Source organism: Camelus dromedarius, chromosome 22 (genome assembly GCF_036321535.1).
Source record: "Camelus dromedarius isolate mCamDro1 chromosome 22, mCamDro1.pat, whole genome shotgun sequence".
Taxonomy (NCBI): domain Eukaryota; kingdom Metazoa; phylum Chordata; class Mammalia; order Artiodactyla; family Camelidae; genus Camelus; species Camelus dromedarius.
Genome location: NC_087457.1, coordinates 31,487,998 through 31,510,128, shown reverse-complemented (window position 1 = coordinate 31,510,128; position 22,131 = coordinate 31,487,998). Strand labels below are relative to the sequence as shown.

Here is a 22,131-nt window from a genome sequence, read left to right as displayed (position 1 = left end):
GCGGCTTGTAGGAGTGACTGCCCTGTTGTTTCCTGCTCACCTGCATGGACCCCTGCTGCCTTCTGTGCCTTCAAGAATGGGCAGGCTGGGAGTGGGAGGAGGAGGAGGAAGGGAAGGAAACAGAGACCAGGAGGAAGTAAGAAACGACATGGGGTCGAGAGCCCAGAAGCTCGTGGATGAAAAAGACTGAGGGGCCAGGCAGGCCTGGCTTTGCTCCCCACTCCAGGGCAGAGGTCCTTGGGAAGTATCTAAACTCATAAAATGGGAAAAGTCCTGCCTGTGTGACAGGATTCAGGGGGATTAGAAACGAGCACCCGCAGTGAGTGCCTGCTATGTAAACGCACAAGAAATAGTACCCAGCATTCTTTGCCAAGTAAGAACTAACAAATAGGGGTGATTTTAATATGAATGTTTGGTAACAATCCTTTTCCTCCAAAATTAGGGAAACTCAAGTCATATATCACAGCATCTGTTGACCAACATGATTTTCAGTGCTATCAGCTTAATTCAGTAAAGCACGTAGAGCAACGGAATGATTTACAAGTGCATCTAAGCCAACAATCAGCACAGCTCCTGCATGCTTTTCCCGTCAGCTATGAGACATGAAGACCCATCCGTCCGTTGAAGTGACTCAGCACATGCACCCTATTCGGGGAAGAGCTTTCTGTTTTGCATTCTGCTTACTTAACTCCCAAGCAACCCCACCTCATCTGCTTCCTTGTAATTCCTTAAGTGAATTTCTCGAATTAATCTGGTAACACAGGGGAATCAAAGGACACATCAGGCTCCCGTTTCTGTTTTGAACTAAACCTTCACCCCTCCCTCCCTGTTTCTCCCCTTCAAAATCTGAAATTCAGAAACTGCAAATTTCTATTCAGATATGTTCAATATTAAATATCTTACCTTTCCATACAGATATGCTTTATATTAGAAAAATTTATAAGCTTTCTCAAGGCCAAACAAAAGATTAACATCTTCATTTACAACAATTCAGTAACTTTAGGTATCGAAGATTTAAAAAAAAAGTTCAGTTTAACTCCTTAGGATAAATTATACAGTGTGAAAACTGTTTTACAAAATATTTGTAACTTTCACCAGGCTGATCGCTGCCCACGGTTGTGGTCTCTCCGCAGCTCCACAGAAGGTGACTGACTATATTTAGAAACGACACTGGTTCCCAGGCATCTGGTATATTATTTACAGGGAGAGAGCCTGCCCTGCCTGTAAACATCATGTTACAGAGTAAAAACATTCACATTCTTAGGTATTTACAGATCGGTAAGGGTCCGTACCATACCTAAGTCACCATCTCCCCAGGGCACTTCGAGCCAGCCACTGCTGAGGTAAATCCGACTCATATCTTTTTTGATTAGCTTAAAAAAAAAATCGCTTGTAATTTGCTGGCTCTATTCGGCCATTTTATGGCGCTCTGAGCTCCTTGTAACATGACCTTTCACATCCAAAAAGAAAAACAGCTTTTGAAAATCTGATTTATTTTCAAAATTGCCTTTTCTTATTGTTCACTGCTCTTTGAGAAACCAGCTATTCCTAACTCATTTTTTTTTCTCTCTTTACAGTATGTGCTCTGCCACAAGATAAAAGTATTACACTTAGATCTCTGCCCATGGCGGTGGTGAGAGCATTGTATTTTTCAGAAGGTCTTTGCCTGTCCCCACCCTAATTCCGTCGGCAGAGGTGGGGAGCAGACTCATCTGAGAGCAAATTTAGCAGATGGATGGCTCTCTGGGTTTGGGCCACACTCCCTCTTCCCCAGGGGGCTCAAAACAGGAAAGTCAGGACAGCTGTCACAAATGGGATTACAAGACGGCCAAAAAGCCATGACATCTTCATATATGAATCAGAGTGGGAGATGCTAATACCCGTACAGCTCCCTGAACTATTACATCAACGATCTTCCTCATAATGGCCATAGATTCACCGTGAAGCCAATAAAACTTAGGTCTAGAACCCATAACTTGCATGGCCACCCTCTAAGACTGTGCGGGCAACTTCATGTTATTTGTCTCGAAGAAGATCCAAAAATGTGGATAAGCTTCAGACTCAAAAATATCTGACCCACCCCTAGTCACAAGTTTATAAAATAATTTTAAAGTCACTAGGCATTTACTGACCCTGATCATGTACTTTTCTGTTTAGCAGATTCACAGAGCCACATAAATCCTTGAGGAGATGGCTGATAAGCAGGGAAGTAACGTGTTGCCAAAACCAGTCTCTTCAAAGATTGAGACGGCCCTTGTCTTTTCGTTCTCAGAATACGTCCTCGTCTTTCGTTTCCTGAGAACGATGCTAGCTCGGATCGGAAACCACCAGCCGGAGCTGCGCCCCGGGCACCTCAGGTGTGTATGCTGACTTGCATGGACGTGCCATCTACTCTGATCGATTTTCCCGTTTCCATCATCTCATAAGAAGACAGTGTATGGGCCCGAACAGAAAAAAAACAACAGATATGTGAAACAGTGCTGCTGTGGTTTTATCTCAAGAAAGACAAATTTTCCAACAAACTGAAGATAGTGGTTTGCCCCATGAATACCCAAAAATCAAGAGAGAGAGATACTGAAGACACGCCTCAGGAATCAGAGCTGCCCTTGGGAGACGACTCAGCCCCTCGGCCGGCCCTCACTGACCGTCAGTGCCGGGCCCAGCCCGCCGGCCTCCGTCCCCGGCCCCGAGGTCAGCGCCCAGCACGGGCACGAGTGCTGTGAGCTTTGGTAGTTCTTTCACCCCTGGAACCTCCGTTTCCTCTGCCTTCCCCACTGATGGGCCCCGGGGTACTCCCTGAAGCAATAATCCTGTGCCCCAGACCCACCCACCATTTATCCACTCATTAAACGTTTCTGGTGATCCGTGGACAAGGCACTCGGAACCCTCCTGGAGGCTGGAGATACACAAAGATGACTTAAGTATGGCCTGTGTCCACTTGAGTTCAGCTTGGACTCTACCCTCCTGAATGGCCTCCCTCAGCCTCCATCTCACCAATCTTGCCTGAATACCGCCACGGAATTAAACTTACATTAATGCACCGGAGTTCCGGCTAGCCCATGCAGTGCCTTTTGGGAAACGGAAAAGGGCGCCCCTCCCCTGGGGCAGCCAGGCCCCCACCCACACATGCCCAGTCTCCACAGCAGCACGTGGCTGCCCTGACACCACCTCGGCGACCTTCTCATTCTCAGGCTCAGAGACGTTAATGGCTCCCCACTGAATACAGTCTAACGTTCTTGTCCTGGATTGAAAGATCACTGACAATATGGATTCGACTGTTGTTCTATTTTCTACTACCGACCTTCACAGCATCCCCTGTGGAAGCTAAACACTGGCCTGTTGTCCATGTTCCCCCAATCTTTTTTCTTTCGCTTTTCTATCATCTTCCCTCAACTCAACACTCTTCTGCAGAGTAATTTACTGCAGTGTATCTGTGTTTCGGTCCTTTGGTCTGTGTTTTTCCTGCTCATCCTGCAGGGACTGATTAAGTCCCAGCAGCAGAACTGGCTTGAAGCCGGCTTCTTGAAGAGAAGAGTTAGGCTCCTGGTGGGGGGAAGGTACACTAGGGGAGGGGGAGACGGAGAAGAAGAGAAAGAAGAAAAAAGGGGGAGGCGGCATGTGAGAGAAGAGGAAGGTGCAAAAGGGATGGACAAGGGCCGAGAGTGAGAGCGACGGTTTTTTCTCCCTGGTCCTGAGTAACAGCAGGGCCCCCGTCCACACTCTGGCCGCGCCCCTGAGAAGGGATGAGAGCAGAGGCACCAGATGGGCTCTGGGCTCTTGTGTCCCCTTCAGGACACTGTGACATGCCTTAGTGTGGCAGAGGCAAGAGATCTGCTGGATAAAAAGTGGGTGATTACACAGAAGAGGGGGTAACGATGCAGGGATGAAAGGGGCTTAGACAAGGGGTCCACCAGCAGGAGGCCTGTGGCCTAAGGGCCGGGGGTGTCTCCCCAGGGCGGCAGCATCGGCGCCAACCTCTGCACCACGTCTAAGGGGGAGAAGACGGGGAGACAAGACTGAAAAGATGGAATTCCCAGGCAGCTCGGGGCACGGGGGCTTGCCGCCAGATTTAACTTGGAAGCTAAAGAAGGCTGGCATGTTTGACCATGTCAATTCCTGGAGCAAGATTCTTTCTCACAAGACGAGAATGGTTTCTCCCTGATCTCCATCCCGCCCATCTTGCAATGTTCATCCTCTGAACATCCCCGATGGCCCCAGCAGCAGTCTGCCTTCTGCTCCGGTCGCCTCGGCTCCTCTGTGTGGGAGCACTGATGCTGGCCTTGCCACACTGCTAGTACTGAGTCTGCAAACTCGGATATTCCTAAATCAGAGGCTCCCCCGCCGCTGATCCACAGCGAGCTTTTCTGCTTTCTCAGACGTCATGCCATTGATCCGCACAAGAACCCCGTCCGAGAGGCCGTGGGGAGCTGTGTATCAGGGGTGAGAACGGGCTGTGGAGGAGGGCATGTCTGGACTGGATCTCTGTTGTCGTTGGGGTTAAATGACCCTGCATGAGAAGTGAGGGACACAAAGCATGTCCTTAATAAAACTTGCTAAAGCTTAATAAAATGATCATTTTCATTGCACTGAGATTCAGGGTGCTATGGACTGAACTGAACCAAAGTTATTATGTTGAAATCCTAATGCCCAGCATGATGGTCTTAGGAGACGGAGAATCTGGGAGGTGCTTAAGCCATGAGTGTGGAGCCCAATGCATGGATTAGAGCCTTATAAAGGGTTCCAGAGAGAGATCCTTGGCCCCTCACCACATGGGGACACAGGGAGGAGGGGCAACACTGAGCCCACAAGAGGGTCTTCACCAGAACATGACCTCAGGAGCGGGCACTCTGATTCGGGACTGCCGGCCTCCGGGACCATGAGAAATAGATTTCCATTGTTTCTAAACTGACCTGTCTGTGGTATTTTGTTAAGGCAGCCTGAATGGATTAAAGCAGGAATAAACTCTCTCCCCTGCTCCCACCCCAAATGCTAATGCTGAAGCCCTAACACTCAATGTGTGTCTGGAAACAGGGCTTTAGGAGGTAATTCGGTTAAATGAGGCCATGAGGATGGGGCTGGTGGCCTTGTGAAAAAAGAAAGACAGACCCCCCCCCCCCCAATCAGGCGCCAAGGAAAGGCCACACGAGCACGCGGCGACAAGGCAGTTCTCTAGAGCTGGGAAGGGACTTCTGACCAAAGGCTGACCGTGCTGACAACTTGATCTTGGACTTGCCAGCCTCTGAGGCTGTGAGAAAGTAAACTTCTGTAGTTTAAGCCCCCAGTCTGCGGGTTTTATAATGGCTGCCCGAGCAGGCGGAGACAGAGATGGAACAATTTGCAAGTTACAAGCAGTAACCGACAAAGCATGAAGCAAACTCAGCTTTTTTGATGGTTCGATGAAATTTTATGATACAACAGTCTCTCTTCAAGCCCAGAACTCACAGTGCACTCTGTGGGCTGCTGACTCGTAATGCGTTCATAAGGAGTATCATAACGAACTGACGTGCTGATTAAAGGAGAGTTACCTCCCGAAAGTGAGAACCGCGGAATTCTGCTTCCTACATTCTCATAGCGTAACAACGCCTGTCTGAAACGGTAGCTGCACTACAGCAACAGCCCCAGAGCTGCACCGCGTCACCTGATTATAAACGTGGTGCATTAAACAGGACAGTAAATTAATTATAAAATGCACAAAAAATCACAGTGCTGTCTTCCAAATAGAACCATTACAAACGCCTGTATATTCTTCTCAACTGTTTCTAAATACACATTTTTTTTAAATTAAGATGCAACCCTACTATTCATATTGCTTTTAACTCCTCGCATTCATTTATGGGTATCACATGGTCATTGTTCCAATTCACAAAATACAACTCTACAATATTCTAAGTAACAGGTATATGATACATTAGCCATTTAAACTACTGTAGAATTGTAGGTCATTGCATAGGTGCACTGGTATTTACTTAGTTAATCCTCTACTAGATGATGTTTAGGTGGCTTTTAGTTTGGGAGAATCGACATTATTTCTTATTTTTGCAAATGTGTCTATCTTCTTAGGGTAAATTCTTAAAATTTCAATATATGTCATCAAATTACCTCCAGCAAGGCTGGCTTTACTGACATTCTCATCAAGAGTGCTGGAAAAACCTAAGTTAAACCTAATGAAAGTTTGCCAGGACTTTTGTCTTTTTTTAATCAAAGCATAGAGCATTTCTTTTTATTATTATTATTATATTTTCAATATATTTAAGCTGTGTCAAAGAAGCTTGTGTAAAACAATTTTTCTTCACACAAAATTTGATTTTTAATATAATTTTATAGCTTATCCTCAACTTCCTCTGGAGTCTATCTTCATTGAAGATGTGTGCGACGCATCCAGGTGAATTAATGTACTTATTTTTAAATTTTTTGCCATCGTGTCCAACTCTGTGACGTTGTTCTTACCCCCAGTCAAGTGCATATTTAGGTAACTGACTCTTCGTGTGAGAAACGACAGAATGACCTTTGTTCTACAGTGACTGCCTGTGTTCCTCCTGGACGTTAAGGATGCTGAGAGTGACGACTCCTTATTACGGCTGTCTTGCACCCAGCGCAGCCCACACAGAGTAAGAACTCAGTAACGCTCATCACACTGTTAACCCCTCTTCTGTGTAGTCACCCACTTTCTACCCAAGCTAATTTGCTCTTAATCCTTCCTGATAATTGTGTTGTTAAAAAGTAATTAGAAGGAGACGTCTACTGCGGTGGGCGGAGGGGCATCAGATTCCTTTCTCAGTCTTTTAAAGAAATGATAACATTTTATCCTATTTGAAAATATGCTTTGCATGTTCTAAAAACTTATAACCGTTTCTAAATAATATTCAGACCCCAACCATTATATAGTAAATACAACTCTTAGGGTTTTCGGGGGAGCAGGGGATCATTTTTATCTCTAAATCTGCGTGTTCAACCTTTAAGTTGACCATCGACCATTTTGACGTTCTACTAAAATTTACACTTAGGTTATTCTTTTAAGAATAATCTCCTTACACAGCTCCTCGGTACGACACTCATTCTCCTCTATCGTTTCCGCATTTTCTGTTATTAAAACTAAGACCTCTGTTTCAGAGTGATTTAAGGAAGTGGTTCTATTCATTTTCCTGCCTACATCGCCAAACCTACTTTAGGGTTCAATTCAAATGATTCAAAATTTCTATATTTAATTGCTTCGAAACAGTCTTTTCTTGCTTAATAGCTGCTTTTCTTGTTCCTGCGCCAACTTAGAAACACCTTCTGAACCAGAAAGGTAAACAACCCAGAGCCTGCGAGTTTACCCAGGTGTTTAACACACAGTCACGGGAGTTGAGTCAGCAGGTGCCTTTTCCAAACGCTAAAAAGTGCAGACACAGTGCAGCCGTTGGCCATGCCATACCTTGAACGTGTCAAGAGTCCGCGTTCTGGAAAGCGCCCAGCTTCCAAGTTAGTATTTGCAAAAACAGGTCAACACCGTTTATTTCAGGGCACCCACAGATTTGCGAGGGCTGCTCTACTAACCTTGACTGGTCAGAACACCCCAGCTAGCTTTTCGCTTAGAAGAACATTCTTCTACACTCGCTAGCCTTCTTTTCGGGAGGATCTGCTTAATGCAGGTCCCTCCAACAGCAATGTCTGCGGGCATCGTGTGGTTGACGTCCCGGCCTGGACCACCGGGTGTCACAGGGCAAGGGCTCCAGCCGGAAGAGATGTCAGCGACTGGGTTTCTAACTGCTCTTTCCTCCCCTTCAGACTTTCACAGAGATCCCTCTGTGCTAACTGGAGGAGGGCCTTCACATTGAACTCTGTGCAGAAACCCTGGAAGCTGGGTTGGTAGGTGTGGGGGCTGGGCCAGAAAAGCAATAAGGAGCTTTTCTATTTTTAAAGTGGAAACTCAGCTGCCGCCAGAAGTATTTAACTATTTGCGTGATATAGAAAGTTAAAAAAAAAAAAAAGTGTAAAATCACCTTTCCCAGTCGGAAACAGAATAGAAAGGAGCTGTCTTAAGACACGAAAGCCTGTCTGAATTGTCTACAGATCAATCCGATGCAAAATCGCCCACTGAGGACGGCAACAGATGACGCTGCAGCCAGGAGGCTCAGCAGTGATCAGTGACCAATTAGCCTGCCTCCTCCGTCCTTAGGAATAAATAGTGCCTGTGCATTAGGGTCAGCTGGGAGCTGGCTCATGTTTTCATCTTGTAAGGACCTAAGTTTAGAGCTGGCTTCCCTACAGAATCACAGTCCTCTTATTTATATAGACATAGCTCCCTATTGTGATTTTTCTGGAGGTCATTTCTGGACCAAAAGACGTCAGCAGTCAATTTAGAGAACAGCGGAGATTTTTCACCCTAAAAGGCAGAGGAAAGAGTAGCTGGAGAGAAGAGAGGAAAAACGGAGCCTGTGCCTGGTATTTTTTGCTGGTGCGTCAAGTTGAAGGAGGCACACGGTCCATGAGTCGGAGCCGGCGCTGAACTAGACAGGGCTCCGAGGATTAAATGAGCTGGTGATCCTGTTACACGGTATTAACCTACTGAGATTGGTCTAGATGAAGAATGGTCACAGACTCTATTATCTACATTTTTAAATCACGATTTATTAGGCTCTACCTTCTGTTGGTATACACAGAAAAAAAATTACCGGGGTATTGGCTTCCCTTTCCGAGCTGGGTAAGAGAAAGACCATCTCAGGAGTGGAGTCACTTCCCACACACTCCCTGTTGCTATCCGCTGCCGTATTAACACTGCCAGTACTTACTTCAAAGTAATCATGGGTGAATACCAAGAATATCTTTTCCTTATCTTGGATTAATTTCTAATCCTAGGAACTATGTGACCTGGGGCAAATAGCATGATGATACCTCAGTCTCCTTTTCTATAAAATGAGATGCTGGGAGAAGATGGGGCTTTTCTGGCTCTAATATTCCTTGATCCAGAGTCTAGGACTAACGTACAAAGGGCAATGTGGTATGTGAGCTTTGGGAAGCTTTCCCATAATATTATATTAGCACAAAGGAGGCCAGGCATTCCCAATAAAACTGGGGCTCGGGGCCAGCTCAGTGGAGAGGGGACATTCCTAAGTGGTGAGAAAACCCTGAAGGGTGATCAAGGAAGGGGCTGGTTCAGTCCAGGGTATTTACAGGAGCCAGTTGTCATTGACCGTGGGTTCTTCGTCCCCAGTTGGTACCCATAAGGGGTGGGTGAGGAGCCACACAGTAAAAGCAAATACTTACTTTGTTTCCAACTTTAAGCTTTTGACTTTTTGGCTTTGCATTTATTTTTCTTTTATTATAAAATAATAACATCAGTTATTATAATAATAACATATTAGTTTTAACAGGATGCTTTATTATGCGAATTGGGGCATTTTTTGGTCTTAATAATTTTGGACACCTGGTCTTACAATGGTCTGTTTCTACATCTGTCCCCTCCACTAGGCTGTGTGCACTCTGGGCACATACATCTATTGTTCAGCAGGTCTACCGCTGCACCTGCTATAATGGGAACTGCAAAACAATGTCAGGGAGTGACCTGAATATGGAATTCCCAAGAACACATGGGAGATGATAAGCAAATTTCCAGGGCGGTGGAGGGAAGGGGAAGGCACTGGATTTGACCATAACCACTTACTTGGTTAACTGAGATGCGTGCTGGCCTACGGAATACATGAAATAACTCACACAAATAATCAGATAGACTGAGGAGATCACAATTACTTCTTCCAAAAATTTTTAAATACATCAAAAGTATAAATAATTTTAAAAAGCAACTCCATGGAATTGAAGGAAAATGTTTCAGTTAATTTACTGGAAAAAATAAGGAACAGAAGATTGAGTCAGTTAGGCTCAGCTGTATGATTTCATTAAAAATGCTCAGTGAAGTGAATCTTCTTGGGACAAAATCATTTAAATGCTGGGTATCTACGATGGTATAAATAAGAATGCACTGTGAAATCTCTAGACATATAGAAGAATCTAGCATCTTCCCTAGGGCAAGTACAAACGTGGATTTTGAAACTGCATCAGTGTCTGTGAGGAGGCAGAAGTTTTAAAGCAAACCAGTGGTAGACAAACCACTAAGGCAAATTATAAAAATTATATTTCATAGAAGATAATGGACTCGGAAAATGCCTCAGAAAAAGTCTCTGAGCTATATTATAGATTGGAGATGGCATAACATTACTACCCATGCAGGCTAAATGAAATGTTAAACCCTGTAGGAAGGATGTAGGAGATGAAACAGGGCAATTCTATTTCCAGGAGCCATTCTATTTCTATTTTAACAACGCTAATGTGTCTGAAAACACGGGGACCTATGTTTGGTCTGGTAACCAATCCTCAGTGATTGAGTGATGTTAAGGTTGGAAAAGCTTCACAGAAGGACTCTGGAAATCATCAAAGAGACGGAGGCATTCTACAGGAGAGAAATCCCAACACTCACAGATACTTCAAAACGGAAAGTTGAAATCTAAGAAGGATTTATGATAGAAATGTACATAACCACACATAGGCGAGAGTAAACTTTTTCAAGAAATTCTGCAACACTGAAAAGTTGGATCACCTTCTGAGAGTTTTAAAAGCTAAATTTGGAACACAAACGTAAACTTCTCGTTTACACAAACAATCACAAACTTTAGGAGCCCACTGCGCCCAAAAGCTAACCTAATGAGTGAGTAATCCACAGGTCAAGATTCCGGAGGGTGTATTCCTGAGTTGGGGGACTGAGGGCATGGAGTTCCTCCATGCAGAAAAAGGAGATCAGGATGATCCCGGATCGGTTGGCACTTTCGCCCACTTAATGACTACGGAATATTTCAAACGTGTACACCATCCACCGCTCAGTTCAACAGTCACCAATTCACAGTGAGTCTTGTTTCACCTGCAACCCACCTATGTCCCTCCCCACCCCATCCCTACAATTATTTTGAAGCAAATCTCATTATCGTTTCACCCATAAATATTTCTGTAGGTATTTCTAAAAGATGCAAACTTGTTTAATCATAACTACCATGTCTTAGTCCCACGAAAACAGTCATTCCAACAGGTCAGCATACACAGGTGGGCAATTTTAATGTTCTAAAGAGTTCATAAACTACCTTCTATAATGATACCTAAATTGATCTAACCTTTAAATCCCTTACTTTGGGGCAAAAATCTGTGGTCTCTCCGTTTTCTAAACGTCTTTTTAAAAAATATAGAATTCCCATCCTTTAAAAAAAATTTTGTTTTCTCTAAAGTGCCAAGGCCTCACTCAGTACAAGATACAACCATCACCCTAAGCCAGTCCAGAGCCACGGGAGAGCCCTTTACCTGCCAGTGCCAAATTTCCACCCTTGCAAAGCCGCATCTGGAAAAGACCATCGTTCAGTTCTTGGCAGCAGCCTTGTTGGAGGTTTCTTTACAAAACCAGGCATACGTATAGCTCTTAAGAGTCATCTGTGAGCCCCACCCTTGCTCCATTTTACTGTGGGTTGTTTTATCTAAACATGAGTACCTACATCTACTGGCCTAGTGATGGGGAGTGGGGCAGATGGGGTCTGAGGGCACACCTGACCCAAGGCTTTTGGGAAAAGCAGAGGGATTGTTACCTAACAGTTGACCCTTGCTTCAAGGGTCATTCACGTCCTGTATAAAGGTTGCTGGGAAACCTACAGGGGCATCTTGTGGTCCATGACAGCTCCTCTCTTAGTTGGAAATGAGTGGTTAGGAGACAGCACAGGGGTCTGAAGTAGCCCAATTAGCAAAAATATGGTTGGTATCATTACAAAACCACGCATATAACAGCGTTGGCTAAAGGCTGTGTGAAGGATATTTTATTAGCTTGTGTGCGCACAGCTTTGAGAATAAATATCATACGAGGTCCTTCCAATTTTACCAACTTTAGGGGGTATGATGAAAAAAGCTATAAGCATAAAAAACTTCCAGTTAAATATAGTTTGAAATAAAAATACATATGCCTGCACAAAACGTATTTTCACGGTAGACTCTGAAACAGATGCCAAGGGGCTTCTATTGAGAAAAATATACCTGTCCCCATTGTCCAGGAAGCTTAACAATAAGGAGTCACTCTCCTTTAGCTGTCTTTACAGGTGATTTCTACCAAACCCAAATGTTTGTTAATATTGAGAGCTAAAATCTCAAACTGTTTAAAACATCTTGTATGATGTTATAAAAGATGTCCTTGAATTTGGACTATTTTAAACTATACCGAATGACGTAAGTGATTTTTTTTAAAGACACAAAGAATCCCTGTATGTAGAAAGAAAATCATAAAATGCAACTTTAATTCAAAATACGTAAATGCTTATTAAGCCATTAGAGACTAGCATAATCTTTACTAAAGTACATTAATTTCTAGTTGTGTCATGAATGGATGTAGTGAACGAGTAAAGGAGGCAAGATGTCATCCATGCATTCACTCACCCATTCATTCGGTTTTTATTCGGTGCCTACCAGGCGCTATGTCCTGGAGACAGAAAGACAGAAGGATGGTTACCGCCCACTTGATCCTTAAACTCCTCAGAGGCATCTTAGAATTGTCTGAACCGCAATCACTGCCTGAGTGACCTCTGTACCTCTGGGAATCACAAGCTCTACAAGTCATGACAAATGCAGAGATCCCATAGCTGGGTTGCAGTGGTGCCCCTTCACTGCTGGAGATACCCATAAATTATCTGATTTACATGTAATTTTCAATGAAGATTAATAAATCGTAAGCGGTAAACAGTGATTCTCAGTAAAGAGGACACGGTGTTATCATAGTGTATTTTCATCACTGAGATTCTCTGAAGCTCAGAACTCTGTGGAAGAGTAAGGCAAAAACTATTTTCGCTGTTGCTGGTATTCTTAGTGTGGTATCTTTGAAAGCATTTGGCTCGCGTGTAAGCTGCGAAATCACTGGAAAGATACCAAGATGAAGGATGCCGTTGTGAAAGAAAAAAGTAAACAAGGGAAGTCTAACCAAGGATCGTGATTCTGGTTTTGAAAACAGGACTTGATATTTCTCCAGACTTCTGTGAAACATATATTTAGAAGAAGTATATATATTGCCTTTAAAAATTGCCGATTTTATTTTTTTAACCACAATATAGAGAAACAAAAGATTTTAAATTCTCATTGATGTGACTGTTTTTTGTTTTTGCTTTTACCAATTTCACTTGCATCAGCAATTAGCTCCATTTGATCTAACAGACCTCCGCAGAGCCACTTTCTAATAGATCTGCTTGTTCCAATATTAGTGTCTTAATAGGGAGCCTCCACTCTGCAATCCAGCTACCAAAGCTGGGTCGTTTCCTAGTTCAGCCAAATACTAAATTTGTTACCTTGGGAAAGCTACTTAATTTCTATGAACCTCAATTTCCTTATCTGGAAAGTGGGATAACAACCCCACCTCACAGGATTTCTGTTAAGTGAATGAATTACTACACAAATCAGAACAATGCCTGGCACACAGTGCGCCCAATATTAGTTTTTATGACTTCATTCTTACTAGTGTATCATTCACGCTCTCTTCATCAAATCTTGTCTTTCGATCTAGTACTAAACTTAAAAGGCAAATTTAAGACCCTCCAGCGCTTCAGTTACTGGTAAACCACACAGATCTGCATGGATCATTAGTTGTTCAGTAACTACTCTGCATACGAGCCAGTCCTTGGTACACCAGAGGTAACTTTGCTACTTTGTAAGCAAAGCAAAACAAAATTAGCTGCCAAACAAAAACAGCCCATGAAAAAGAAGCAACAAGAAACACTGCAGCGGGAGAGTTGCAAGCTCTGTAACGTCACTCCCATGTCACAGGTGAGTCTGCTGGCTGCAAAGAAATGCTCGTTAACATAATATGGAACAGACCAGCCGTTTTCATGTAAAAGTCAAAAATTTAGAAGACACTTAAAATGTTACAAGTGAGGAAATTTTTTTAAAAAAGCAAGAAGCCACGAACTGTGAAGTAATTGGAAGCAGCAATATTTTGGAAGCATGGACGTCTCTCCAACGTCCTCATCGGTGGCCCCTAGGTTCTGGAAGGTTTCTCCAGCGGTGATGGAGCCGGCTGATTTGGACAGTCCCCAAGTTCGCTGAGTTGAACTGAATTCAGCGCAAGCTGAATTTTACCTAAGTTTTTTCCTTAACAGACAAAGAACGGATGACAGTTCCCGCATGTGTAATACGGCGCTATCATGCCTCAGCCTGGAGGTGCTTTAATGGCTTTGTCATCACCCCAGGGCCTTCAGATGTGGATGAGGAAGGGTGCTTAAACCAATCCGTTACTTCATCAGGCCAGTTTTTCCTGCCAAATTCCCTTGATTTCGTCCACATACGTTCCTTTCCTGAGTCAAAGGCCTGGCCCGTGACTGTCCGTCACTGCAGCATACCAGTCACTCCCTGTTCTCCCGACCTCCTTCCTGCCCATCGTCCAGTCCATTTTCTCTTTGTGGACTACGTGGTATGTTTGGGATCTGCTTCAAAATAATTCCGGGGTGACTTTTGCAGGTCTGATTGTGTGCTTCTGCAAAAGCAAGTCTGTCTCCTAACAGGATATTATCTTTCTCCTCAATTTATGAGCATGGATGTTATTTCAAATAGGAAACCTTTTTACAAGAGAGTTCTTAGGGAAATGATTCCTCTCGGGGGGAAGATGGGTGTAGCTCAGTGGTGGAGCACATGCTTAGCATGCACAAGGCCCCAGGTTCAATTCCCAGCACCTCCACTGAAAAAATTTTTTTAAAGAAAGAAAAAAGATTCCTCCTGCTAGACTTGGTTGCTGATATTCCATATGTGATTTTTGCAGCTACATTCATGGGTGAGACTGGCTTGTAATCTCCCTTTCTGGTACTGCCTTTTCAAGTTCTGATAGTGTATCCGTCACATTTTGATCCCTCTGACTGTCACACACGGAATGCGGGGTTTCTGATACCAGTCATTCCTCCCACAGCCGCAGGCTACGAAGTCCCTGCGAGGCTGCTGCCTTCGCACGTATGCTGGACTTGAAGTCACCATGGGCTGTAACGGGAGGGTGATTCTGGGAAGCGGTTCAGCATAACTAAGCTGGCACCCTGCAGTAAGGCGACACTGCACAAAGACACCACAGGTAGTGGGCACGGACTCTGTGAGCTGAACTGGGGACTAGTCTCTTATTTTCTCCTCTGTCAAGGTTTACCTACTAGAAATACTTCTGCCTACAGTGCTTGGTAGGAGCCACTGGTTAAATCATCCACTTTTGGAATTTTTTTTTGAGGAAGTTTAAAAAGTAGTGATTATATCCATGCGAGTGACTTTGGGACTATTTAGGCTCTTCATTTCTTTAAAAAACCCTCAGCTTTGACAAGTTGTATACTTTAGGTAATTGTCCATTTCATCTAAACAGTCAAAATTGCAGGCATTCAGTTGTTATGTGATAACCACTCATTGTAAAAATTTCAGAACATCTGCTATTATGTTCTCCTGAATTCCATCTGCTGTTATTTGCGGCTCTGTTTTGACAGAGGCACACTAACGTATTAGTTTTTCAACAGATCATCTTTTAGCTTTGTTTATAATTTGTTGATAAAAAGTTACTTTATCCATTTCTACTTGCAGCTTTGTCCTTTCTTTCCTTTAGTCTGTGGAAGTTGACTGTGTTGTTCTTTTCATAATTTTGATTTCTTGACCTATGAGTGACTAAAAGATATTTTCTTAATTTCCAAATATAATGAGTTTTTTTCTAGTTGCATTTTAATGATGATTTCTACCGTAATTTTACTGAGGGCAGTGGATATGCTCTGTATCAGAGGACAGCAAACTGTGGCTCCTGAGTCAACGTGCTCTAGTGACCTTGGGTGATCCTTGAAGTGAGTGAGTACAAATTCCTTTGCAAGAACAGGGACTGTTCTAAAGTCACTGTAATTCCACGCTATTTGGTGACTCACAACAGTTGTTCTGAGCGGCTCAGTTCAGGACATTCTCTGTGTTCCTGAATAGGGCAGGTGAGGTCATGGGTGTGATCAATTCACAAAGAGTAACTTGGGTTCTGTGTGTTCAAATAGGCTTCATCAGTGGCCAACATAACGTGAAGGAATCACAGAGTTTCAGAGCTAAGAGTGGACGTAGGGTATCATCTACCTTAGTGATTTACCAACGGCTTCAAAGAGCCCCATCCGTTCAACAGAGCCACCTCGAGCGCGGCCTCTAAGCACGGGCTCTGTCTTCAGACGGGGCAGCAGCCACCCCAGCAGATTATAATCTGAGCTTCCGGATCACCACAAACAAAAAAAGGTCAATGGCTTAAAAAAGAGGATTTGAAACCCACGCATCTTGCCTAACGCCTCCGTTTTGCAGATAAGGAACCTGAAGGTGAGAGGGGGTAGGTGGAGTCCTCAGAGTCACCCACCCAGGGCGCTACCAGGCACGGGACCGGAGCCGAGAGTGCCCGCTTCCTGCCTGTGCTCTTCCCACGTGCGGTGTTGCTAGCTAACACCTGGGCAGACAGAGCAAAACCAGTGAACACAAAACAGGGAAGGCAAAAACAGATCTACTAACCAATAGCACCTACGGCATCAGGGCTCTGCCAGGATTAAACGAGTGTATAATTGTACATGTTTCGAACAGCCCCTGGCACAAAACCAAGACCTGGGTTAGTGTTTACTATTCTCACAAGTTGACACTCTTCTCGTCCTTTCTTTCTCTTTACCCACTTTGTTAACACCACGTTCCATCTCTACCCAATGCCAGAGTGAAGTTTAAAAAAGGCCACGAATCCATGCAAGGAATGGAATCAGCAATCTGTGTTCTCCAGTCTGAGGACAACAGCTGCTGGGAAGAAAACCTGATACGCACCACGGATGGGGACTTAATGGAAGAACAATTTTGCACATAATCCACCTCCTCCCCATGGTTCTAGCCACGGATAGTATTATCAACGCTAACCATGTGCTTGTGGAAGGTTTAGGTGCTGGCAGCAACTGGAGTGTTTTATCTTGATATTTTCGGGCAAATTGAAGAGAGAGGTGTACTGACATTTGTTTCTGCTGTGTTGAACGTACCTGCAGAAGTCAGTCTTAGAGCAGAAAGCCTAGAAAAGCAGGACTCCCAGGTGTGCTGGCCTCGACTCCAGCTTTGCATGCCGAGGTGCCATCACACACACCGGGCAGACCAGCCCGGGGTCCTGCAGTCAGGCCGTCCCCGCCCAGTGATCACCCAACAGGAGGGCTTGGGGCTCTCTCCTTCCCTTGTGTTGCCGTAACCACAGCGAAGGGAGTTCCAGACACTGAACTAGACCATCCCTCCTGCTGTAATCCTCTCGCTGCCTGTGTATGAGGGAGCCAGCCGTGCGCACAGGGAGAGCCAAGATTTTTACAAAATGTGTTTATTTTTATCATTCCTACCACTTTGCTAACCAGAACAGATGCTGAAGAACTTGGGGCACGGGAGTAACACCCAGAGGGGCTAGAAGCGTGGAGAAGCGAAGTCCAGAGGACGTGCTCTCAGGAGGTATCGATACTAAGTTTTGCATCAGCCAAACCCCTTCTTGTGACGCCTCCGACACCTGACACTCCTCTGACCTGCTTCAGAGGGAAGAACGAGGGCTCTCCTGCTACCCTGTGCGGGGGTGTTTTCTGTTCACGGTACACCCTTTGAAGTACCATACCGAGCATTCAACTTTAAATGAACAAAGAAAAAAATTTAATAATATTTGAAGGTTGGCTTAAAAAGTTTAAAAAATTAAGAGTAAAAATACATTCACTTAGAATGAGAAATCCAAAGGTAAACAAACTGCATTTCTCACCAAGAGGCAAGTGACCTTTGAGTTAATATGACATGAAGATACTTGAATGTAGTAACACTCATTAACTGGTACCAGTTAAAATATACATAGAGGGTTTATTTTATTTGGGGAGGAGGGCTAATGCCAACTCGTGAACTTAAAAGAAATCAGGGGAAAAGAAGAGAAAGTCTGATTAAGAAGGAGGAGGAGTGGAGGGCATTAGTGACAGATTTAATTTCTGGACAGTTTTGATTTTCTGTCCTCATTGGATCGTTGAGAATTAACTCCCAGAGTCTCCCCGTTAACTTTTATGCAGTGTGTTCAGGGGCCACCCCACTGGCCGAGCCACCATTAGGACAGGTGATGCCCTGTGCAGGAAGTGGTCATGAAACCCACGTCCTTCAGTTTGAAGCCCTTCACCTTCCCCCTTCCTTTTCCCCTGCTTCCTTTATCTCTTCCTTCCTTGAATATTTATCAAGCATTGCCATATGCTGGCATATTCCCAAACTCTGAGGATGAAATGAACCTCTGTCTTCAGGAGACGTACAAGCTGGTGATGATGGACTTGGTGGGCTAGTCGATGCTGAATTTGTTTAGGGAGTCACACGGACGGGGAGAAAGCAGCACAGAAAAATACTGAGTAGTTCTGGGTCTAGGAAGGATTATTGCAAAGACCTTGAAAGATGGCAACTTGACACAGGGATAGTTCTGGAAAAAGAACGTTGCTTCTCACAACTGGTCAGAATGAGCAATGTCAAAGGCAACACAGAAGAACAGGGCTCACATCTGACTCTCCTAACTCGACCAATAACCTTGAATAAGTCTTCTGTATTTTTAAGCCTCTGTTCGCATCGCTAGAGAAGAAGCAGAACCCCACCTCGTAGTCTGTAGAGGACAATGGCGAGAGGAGAAGAGACAGCATGAATGGAAGGACTTTGTGGATTACAATAAAAATATGACATATTATCAGTAGAAAGGGTGGGGCAGGTCGAGTCAAAGCACGGAATAGAAAGTGTCAAAAGAAGCTTGCTGACTGCGTCTGTTAAGTTCAATCACAGGGAGCTTGAGAAACAGGGATTCACTTTATGTTGAAGAGGATGTTTCCTTTTTTTCTGTTTCTCATTTTCTCCTCCTACAATATTAACCACAGAATATTAACTAGCAAAGCAACACATAGATGTACCTCGATTTAAGAAGCTGTATATTAACAAAATGAACTGAGTGCTTAATTCCAAAGGAAAACTCTTTTAAGTAACAAGTTTACATGATTAGACAAAAATTCAGTCATTTACCAATGTTGTTTTATATACAACTTCTATTAAAAAAAAAACCATGCACACACCCCAGGGTGTATATATACACATTTGATTGACATTTTACCAAGTATTAAACGTTGTTTCAAAAGCTCCTAGGATTTATTTACTTGTTTTGAAAAATAGCGTTTCTGCTAGAACAGTACTCTGATGTTACAGTGTGGAACCGGGTTTCTATCATCTCATAAAACAAGTTGCTACTCTTGTGCCGGCAGCCTTACTCCTCAAGCGTCTGTTGAAACCAGGCTAGACTGAGCTACCTTCTGAAAATCGGGAGTGGGGCGGGTGTCACGTACTGGGTGTTGCTCAGAAATGCTGCTCTCCACTTTGTGAAGTTGCTTTAAGACATTCCAAGAGTTGAGAAAGTTCTCTGTCCATCATCACATTCCTGCCATGCTTTTAGTAGTACAACCTGACTTGGGCCTGACATACAGCCCTGGTCACGGACACTGTCAGAGGGAAGCTCAGCCCCCGAGACCTGGCAACTAACAGCCTTAATATTCCCATTGCTGGACCATCACTTTGTCCCCTGACGGTACTATGTTCAGTTTAATGGTCTCATTTTGAAGAGAGAAGACAAAATCATTATTTGTGATTTATTATTTTCTCAGCAGAGGCTAAGTCACCTTTCAGATAGTCCTTGCAGTGACCTGATAAAAAAGCACGTGTGCTTGGAAGCTCCTGGGGGGCTAGTCTGCGATCCTGTGCCTAGGTCCCCAGATAACTTAAAATCCTGGTAGAGTCTGAGGTTATCCAGTGATTCTATGACATAATTCTGCATCCTACTCTCAGATATACTCTGCTTTTTTTATTTTCAAGTTTATTTTTCTCTTTCCTCTTAAGAAAAAGAACTTTTTGTAAGATATGTGCAGTGAAAAACGATGTTTTGCTTGCTTCCTGGAGAGACCAGCTGGCAGAAAAGAGCAGAGAAAACAAAGGAAAAAAGCCAAATCCCCGAACAGCCTGACTCAGCTCTTTACTGTGAATGCTGTCAGTATTGTTTTTTGTCTTCCCTTTTCAGCTGCCAGGGATTAAGAGTAAAAAAATAAGAGGGCAAGAAGGACAGTTTGGCTGCAGAGGTTAATATCTGGCGCTTTGTGATGCTGGAGGTTAAGGACTTCAACTCCGCCGGTGGAACCCCCTTAGAAGAGCCCCTGGAAGGGCGCCGCTTCACATCATTGTGACAGCCATGACACACTCATCGCACAGCCCTCCCAGGAAAACCTGGGTTTTCTGCAGTATACTCATAACCAGATATTTGACCAGGTTTGCCCAGGGAAGCATTTCTGTCCAAACAATTTCTGCCTGGAGGAGTCACTTTGGCAGAGTAATCAGATGGGAGGAAAAATGCCCGCAAGTCATGTAGGACTGCCCGCTGTGGACTAGCCCTTCAGCCACAGCACCCTCCCCAGGGCCTCCCCTCCTAGCCAAGCCTTCTGCCCCACTTTGCCTGATCCCATGATGGCTCAGGATGTCTTGCTTCTTTCATGAAGCCTGTCAGAGAAAATGTCTGAATAACAAGAGTATCTTGAGTCTTAGAGGCACAAAGTGAACTGACTGCTGCTTGTACTGTGGGGAAATTTTGCATATTAAATGCTTTCTAAAGAGTTAAAATTGTTTGGAAAGGGCCAGCAGACAAATCCCTTGGGCAGCACAGAGACCTGATGAGGCCTGATTTTGCCTTCACCCCTGTTCACACCGTGGGGAAGACAGGAGTGGGAGAGGCAACAGGTGGAGAGAAACATCTCAGGAGCCAGTGGGAGCTGGGCTGAAATTCTATGCTTTCGGTTACTAACTGAGAAAAGCTGACAACGTACTTAACCTTTCAGAGAGCTCTGGTTTGTTATTCTCAAATCGACATATCAACAAAACCAACCACGTCAGATCTGCAGCCATCTGCCTGAAGAGCTCACACGATTCTAGGGCAGAACATCTGCTTGTCCGAGTATTATTACAGGCGCACAGCAACTGTTCAGCAAACATAATTTATGGTATCTTCACCATCTTTTCTTATTGACGCTTCTCTGTGTTACTAAATTGTGGGACTTTTGGTACTATTTCTGAAATTTTTAAGAAGTACAATATAAAGAATGAAGATTTATGGAGCCAGACACTGTGGTATGTGGTTTAGGTGAGAAATATATCTCATACAAAATTTGCAGTAACACTCTGAAATAAATATCACTATGTCCATTTTACTGATGAAGAAACTGAGGGCTACAGACTTTAAACAACTTTCCTAAGATCACACATCTCGAAAGCACCACGGTGGAAGAGTTTATATGCAGCTAAATCACTGTGTTCTCTGCAATGTGATTTTGCAAACGCCTTTTATTAATTCCACAAATATTTGCTGAGTTTCTTTGGTATCCAAGACACTGTTTTTCTATACGCCATTGGCAGTTATTATAAAGACAGAGTGACTTTTCACTCAGTAAATTACAATCTCCTTTTCTAGAATAACAGCAGTTTTTCCCTATAGTCCTGTTACAATTCAGTACCCAAGTATTTGGCAAGAACCAAGTTTGCTTCACAAGCTTTAGGTAATTATAAACTTTTTTTTCCCTTCTAGTTAAATACTCTATGTTTCAAAAAATTTTCTTTTTTAAAAAATAATCAAAATATTCATTATACTGCTGTAGAAATGGGTTTGTGGTCACGTGTGTGCTTTGTAAAATAAAGTTTTAAATGATCTCTAAGAATCTCAATCATTGAATCCAATTAACCTTCATAAACAAAAATTATTTTTGAAGTATTTTCTTTACTTCCAGTGGGCCCTAAATATTGAGCTTCCTTAAACAGATGTCCCTTTTTTTTCACATTCCTGAAATGTCACACTAATTAGATAGGCAAGGATTGTTTTAGGACTTAATATTCACTATATGAGAGAGAGTTTCTCCAACTCAAACCAGTCTTGTTTTGCTGATGGCTCTGAGTAATGGTAAGTAACTGTAACACTGAACTCCTATACTAGGTTTTACTAGATGAGTAATTTCATCATAACTTCAGGAGCAGAGAGAGAGAGACGCTCGAACTTTCACTTAGCTCCCTTTCTCTGGGCTCTTGAAG

At 43.7% G+C, this 22,131-nt stretch overlaps 1 protein-coding gene across 6 annotated transcripts in view; it reads right to left on the bottom strand.

Moving 5' to 3' along the window:
* Positions 1-22,131, bottom strand: part of ASB5 (ankyrin repeat and SOCS box containing 5) — a 64,075-nt gene that overhangs the window by 10,791 nt on the left and 31,153 nt on the right. Inside the window, exon 1 of one of the 6 annotated variants that reach the window (XM_064477583.1) lies at positions 1,298-1,373. The exons of the other annotated variants lie outside the window; for them this stretch is intronic. Coding sequence (XP_064333653.1) covers positions 1,298-1,358 — 61 coding nt within the window. The 5' untranslated portion in view covers positions 1,359-1,373. Of the gene's footprint in view, positions 1-1,297; positions 1,374-22,131 lie in introns of those variants that run through there. 6 annotated transcript variants of the gene reach the window in all.